The following is a 6,660-nucleotide window of genomic DNA, read 5'->3' as shown; positions in this document are numbered from 1 at the left end:
ATTGCCACTGAATTCCTAACCGGCAGACTTTTTGCAGTTGACTTTTCGTGAGCCAGAACCCTTGAGTTTGCATACGGTTCAGTCCTTGTTAATTCCTCAGGAGATGAGTAGCAAAGGTACTCTGCCTTGGTGTGTTGCCAATATATGGAGGCTGCATGTTACGGAAGTGACATGGGAAACTTTTTTGAAGTATCATTAGGGTATTGGTATTATTGAGGTATTGTCTACAGATTGCTGCATGCTAGTTACTAATAAAATGCTAATCCCATATAATGTTCAACTTAAAGGATTCTGAAATAATAAAGTAAAAGAAAATTTGCATCTCTCAAACTTGTCTGTTTTAATTCAAATTTACAACAGATACCCAAAGACAAACAATTTTACAAATTCCATCACATAAGTAGGACACAAGATTTTCCTCTCGTACAATGTTTTACACACACACACACACACACACACACACACACACACACAAACCTGTGGCATTTAACGGAATTTGTGTTAAAATATAATAATCTGTACAAGTATTTACTGTTTTGATTCAATAACATAACCTGCCTTCAATGGATACTGATTGGATGGATTGTTCTGTAATACATGGAATGAATATGTAGGGTAATATTTCCTCTTTTTAACTGCTGAATGCTAAGCGTCAGCACTGATGTACAATATAACATTTGCACAGACATTTTAACTGTAGGTACCAGGATATGCTGCAAGTATTAGTCGACATAATCAAGCTGGACATGCTGTAATATCCGCAACAGTCTATTAGTTTATAATACAAGGATACTCACATTTAACACAAATATACAACAGGGACTGATATAACCACAATTTGACACACATTGAAACAATTTCTTATTCGTCACCTGGTACACAACATGCCTGACATTTGAAGATTTCTATATAAAGGTATTTTATGAGAGAGAAAAAGAAAATAAGCGTAATTACAGCAATGGTTCAGGATTTTAAGGATGACGAAAATGAGATTAATGTTTTTTTCTGCTGGGGGCAATACACAATACTGTTTTAGTCAATCGCTATTACTCAGAGGGGACACACAACTAAGGGGGCACTCTGGTAAATAATGTGGGTAAGAGTAGTTTAAGTTTGGATAGAAATAAAAATGTGAAAAATTTAAATACTGCTACCAAAGTTCACTTTCATAAAAAAATATATTTGCTTAACACAACAGAAATATCTATAAATAATTTAAGAATCCTGCAAAATTATACACAAACAGCAACAAAATATAGTGATAATGCTGCACTGCAGGAGCAGAAAAGGGAATAAAAATAACTATTTCTATTTCCCTGATGTAATTTTCCATGATGATTTGTTAAGAAACTTTGAGACTAAGAATAAATGAAAAATGGTTATATGTAATATAAGTGTCACAGGTCACACTTCCATCACTGTTCTCATATCCCTCACATGCAAAAAAAAGGGAGGATGTTCAATCCAAACACTCAGTTCATCACACGTATGTTGCTGTTACACCACATTCACAAACAAGTATACTTCTGTTTTTAACATAGATGCTTTGTGACTTTCCCCTCAATAAGAATTCTACATCTTAATTAACGTGCCAGGAAATTTTTCCCCTAGTTTCTTGCTACATATGCTGCTGATTTTTCAATACAGAAAACAACAGCAGTTAGCCACATGTTAATTTATCTTGATACATCAATATACATGGAAATTCTGTAATGTGATACACATCATGGCCCAATTTAAATGCTGCAGTGATGAGACGGGACACAAAGATAATCTCGCCAAATGGCAGTAGCACCACGGGGCATGTGTGTGTCATCCTATGAGGATAGACAAACACACTGCCTGCACCTAGCTAAGCAAGTTGCGTATCTCACGATGCATGTGACAAAGGAAGTCAACATATGATGCAGAACCGTCAAGTCCACGATCCTCCACAAGGAAGTGCTTGAATACCATCTCCAGTTTGTCACGTTGTCGCACTAATGTCAGCTGCAAAAATACAAAATAGCATACATAAGGAAGTTGGATGGCACAACTTAAAGACTGTGAAACAAAATATATAAAGGAAACAAATAGACATGGACATAAAAATTTGTATCTAGACTTCTTTAAACATAGGTATCATAAAATACTCACACACAACAACAAATAACTAACTGTGAAAGAGAAAACACAGTGCATGCTATTTATAAAAAGGTGTGGTTTAATTTCTAACTATAGCAAAATGAATTAGAACAAGCACTACAACATTTAAGTACAAGGGTTGAAACAAATGTAAAGAGAAAGCATTCTGAACTTCTTTACTAACTGATGTAAATAATTCAAACTGCACATGTAATTGTGAGACTAGTCCACCACAGGTATTTCAGAGTCTGCCGTGTTTTTGTCCATACCTACTGTATTCCAAGCACAGGCAGAAAGTTGTCATGCTCTTGAAGGAAAGAGAACAATGGAAATGTAATCTCTTTAATACCCTTAGAAGGCTAGAGAAAAGTGCACAGAGATTGGATGGCTAAAACTGCGTTGATGAGTTCATTCATGTGGACAAATGTGTTAAAATCTGAGCTTAAGGCACAACTGAACTGGGGTCACAAAGACACGCAGAGGATGATGGAAATCTTTGGTACTGGAAAGTAAGTGCAAAATGGTTGTCTCAGCAGTGGAAATCCATTTAGAGACAGATTGGTGTAAGTCTGTTCTCATCTCCTTTAAGCATTCTAAGCCAATAATGATACTTTTCCTGAGCTGCTGATGAGAGATGGAACAATACATTACTTATGGTTCAAAATTGGGAGATAAGTCGATGGAGTTATATTGTGATCTACCTTATATTTAAAGAATGAGTCATTCATTCAGTAGCGAAATGCATACTACTCTGAATTGTTCGGACAGATAAAAACTGTGAATCAGAACAGACTTTACCCCAGAACCATGCCTTTTGTGGGCTATGCTCTTTTTGACTGAGCATCCAAGCACACTTTAAGACTCATGCTAAGAACTTGATTCTTGCTGGTACCTATCTCTTAATCTTCTATCTTCTATCTTCAAAGAAGCTAAGTCAATAAAAGCGTTCGCTACAAAAACAGGGTTCAGTTTTGTCTCCCGATACGGTGCATAGTTTTAGTCTGTCAGGAAGACAGCCCAAGATTATTTGGCAAGTATACAAGAAACCATGAATAATATACAATATACCTGCAAAAGTGCGCTTTTTGCAGATACGCTTATCTTTTTTACCTTGTGCTTATTGTTTTACCTAACAAGGAGAGGTCCCCAAGGGTGGGATTGACTCTCTGAAACCATCTACATGATGATGGAGGCTAGGGTCCTAGGTATCAAAGTATCAAGCCATTCATGTAAGTAGGCCCTTGTTTGAGTGTAGTTACTGAAAAAAATTTCAGGATTTTGGATCATGCTCGACAGCCTTAATTAAAATAGGACCATGCAGAGTGGTGGTGTAGCGCAGGTAATGGTTAAGATATGTTCCTGATGTGCAGAAGATCCTTGGTTTGAATCGTACAAGGAGTTACATTTTTTATTTTTCGAAATAACTTTAATCATTCTTTTTATTCAACTAATTGATTTTAATGCCACTTTTTAAGATTTTCTAATTTTTCATTTCTTGTTCCTATCATTCTTTTTTTCATTAGGAGTCTCTATCCAAGTCATTTTAATCAATTTTATTTCTCTCCCATAATATTGGAACATTTGAAAATATTGATCTATCACTTAAAAACATAAGATAGTCTACACTGCTGGAAAAAAATGCAAAACCCTCAAGGACTGTGTTCAGCGACACCAGGAGCTAATATGTGCATACTGTGGAGTTGCAATGCTACTGAATCATTTGTCTTGGCCACTGTCGACCAGGAGGCGTGTCTATGCACCCTGTTTTGACTCTGTAGATAGTAGCTGTGCTGAGTGCATTGTTCACCCACGATCATGTTGTAGACATATGTTTAAGGAGTTGAGCATTCTGACCACTGCTTCACAATATACTTATTCTCTCATGGCGTTTCTTGTAAATAATCCACTACAGTTCAAAAAGAACAATGATGTATACAATTAAAATACAGAAGGAAAAATGACAGTCATTACTCCACAATAAGGTTATCTAACAGACAGCAAAGCAAAATTTGAATGTAACTGTATGTACAAATTAATTCACGATGTGAATGTAAAATGGTTCATTCCGCATCATTATGATCTATCATGCAAACTGATTCATGGAACATGTAACTACCTAACTAACTGATTAAAGTCATTTTGATAAAGAGTTAAAAATAAAAATTTTCGTAGCACATAATGAGATTCAAACAACATTCTGCACGAAACTTCCTGGCAGATTAAAACTGTGTGCCCGACCGAGACTCGAACTCGGGACCTTTGCCCGAGTTCGAGTCTCGGTCGGGCACACAGTTTTAATCTGCCAGGAAGTTTCATATCAGCGCACACTCCGCTGCAGAGTGAAAATCTCATTCTGGAAACATTCTGCACGCCAGTGAATTACCTTAACCACTATGCTATGCCTCCACTCTTGGTAACACCTTTCATTTTAAGGCTTTAGAGCATGAAGTGAAATCTAGAAACATTTTTTCATCAATCATTCACAAATGATGGCACACTTTGGCGAATAGCTCAAAGATGTGATACCTGGGACCCTAAACCACATCACCGTATAGATGGCTTCAAAAATTCAGTCCCACCCCTAGGGACCTCTTCTTGTAAGTACAATATTGCAGGGCCTGTGTTATTCTGATAATGATGCAAAGTTCCTTTATGCGTGCATGCATGTCCAAAGGAAAAGGCACTGCAGCGACTACAGCTGTTATGAAATATGTTAAATGTATTTGCAATTGCGAATAATGACAACCTTCAGCTGTAGAATGGAATGATGACATTGAAAATTTGTGCTGGCCCAGGAACCAAACCTAGATTTCCCGCTTATCATGAGTGGTCAGCTTACCCTTTGGCTCTCCGTGCATGACTCGTGGCCAGACCCAAACTTCCACATGTCATCAACCATAGAATTGGACTCATACATCCATTATGTATATTCTCGTACAGGTCAGACGTTGCACTTAGAGTCACCTGCCCAGTATTGGCAGAGAAATAGCTCTCTGTCGATACTGGGCAAGTGACTTTCAAGTGCAGTGTCTGACCTATATGGGAATATACATAATGGCTGTACGAGTCCAGGTCATAGACGCATGGTTAATATGAATGAAATCAGTGTTGCTATCATAAAATAATGTCAAACAAATACTCTGACATAAAACGTGGCACACATTGTATGTCAACCTGCCCTCACCACTGACAACCTTCTACCACACACTGGCCCTTGGCACCAACTGTCATGTGTCGACTGAGGTACCAACTTAACATAGTGGCTTGTGATGTCATTCTTAAGGGTATCGAATGAGACATGTAATAATGGCAGCATAAATTAAAAGTCTATTTATGTTTTTTATATTGTTACTATGAGCTGCAGGTCACTTTAGAGTGTAACCCAGTGCACAATAAAAGAAATAGGATACTCTTGCAGAAAGCTTGTACTGTATGTATGCAAATCATTTTGATAAATTGCTTGAACAGGGATGAAATGAGGGTAAAAGTGTCTCACCCAAACTTTGTTTAATTTCTGTGTTACTGCTATGTTTATGAAATGATGAAATTTGATCTGGAGAGTATACATCCCGAATCGGATTTTGTTAAAGGAAAATGTTTGAAAAGTAATCAATATTTTCTTACTGATGTTTTAACTGATTCATAATCATTAAAGTGTGCTCATAATAAGAAACTGGGTTGCCTGTCTGAATCAAGATATTTTGACCTCTTACTTTAATTACGATTGCTAAACTGTTTCAAAAGTGTTTCTAAGAAATATCAAATACGAGTGGCTCAGAGCTTCAGAAGCTATTCCCCCATGAAGCTTACCATCTCACTGTGAATAAAAGATAGTACTCACTGGATGAATGTTGGTGATGTTTGGCTCCATTTCTAAGTAAGTAAGTAAGTAAGTAAGTAAATAAATAAAGAATAATATCATAGTAGCTTGTAAGTATACATCAAATTATTGTTATATAAGGAGACTGCCATTTCAAGCAATTTTATATTTTGGTCTGAAGGGTAACTTAAGATATGTAACAATCTATTTTCAATATCTGAATATTTAGGTTACAGCAATAGAGAAACCTCCATTGGAACAAAATGATTCAGTGCTTGCTATACACCTTTGAAAGAGTGATGAAATCAAAACACAATGTAAGACCTCTGCTCCAGTACACAAGAAGTTTAACAACTAGCTAGGCTGCACACAGTCTTATCAACTTTTCCAAATAGTCAGGGATGCCAGTCTCCTACATTTTCTGGAACACGGTCACATCATTAATAAGGAGGGAGAGACATTCAGACACAGCAATAGAGAACTCACAACACTGCACACTTTCAAAACAGCTCTTATTAAGTCTGGCACTTTTTACACAGCCTGTGATACAATTCTGTTGAATTCTTCACTCTTTATCAACCTAAGATTGAATGCAAACATTATGTCAACAGTCAGTTGACTGCTTCAGATTTTTGATGTGGCATAACAGCATAAAACTATTTGAAATTACAGTAATTGGCCTTGTGAGAAATACATTCCATGAAATAATTCCACCA

At 36.7% G+C, this 6,660-nt stretch overlaps 1 protein-coding gene across 3 annotated transcripts in view; it reads right to left on the bottom strand.

The window, feature by feature from the left end:
- Nucleotides 1–315: 315 nt before the first annotated feature.
- LOC126242504 (protein transport protein Sec24C) overlaps nt 316–6,660 on the bottom strand; it is a 121,328-nt gene continuing 114,983 nt past the window's right edge. For all 3 annotated transcript variants that reach the window (XM_049948093.1, XM_049948092.1, XM_049948094.1), the window contains exon 18: nt 316–1,989. In XM_049948093.1, the coding sequence (XP_049804050.1) occupies nt 1,849–1,989 (141 nt within the window). In that variant the 3' untranslated portion in view covers nt 316–1,848. The remainder of the gene's footprint in view (nt 1,990–6,660) is intronic.

The sequence above is a fragment of the Schistocerca nitens genome, chromosome 1, assembly GCF_023898315.1.
Source record: "Schistocerca nitens isolate TAMUIC-IGC-003100 chromosome 1, iqSchNite1.1, whole genome shotgun sequence".
Taxonomy (NCBI): domain Eukaryota; kingdom Metazoa; phylum Arthropoda; class Insecta; order Orthoptera; family Acrididae; genus Schistocerca; species Schistocerca nitens.
Note: the sequence above shows the minus strand (reverse complement) of the source record. Positions and strands in the feature narration are given on the sequence as shown.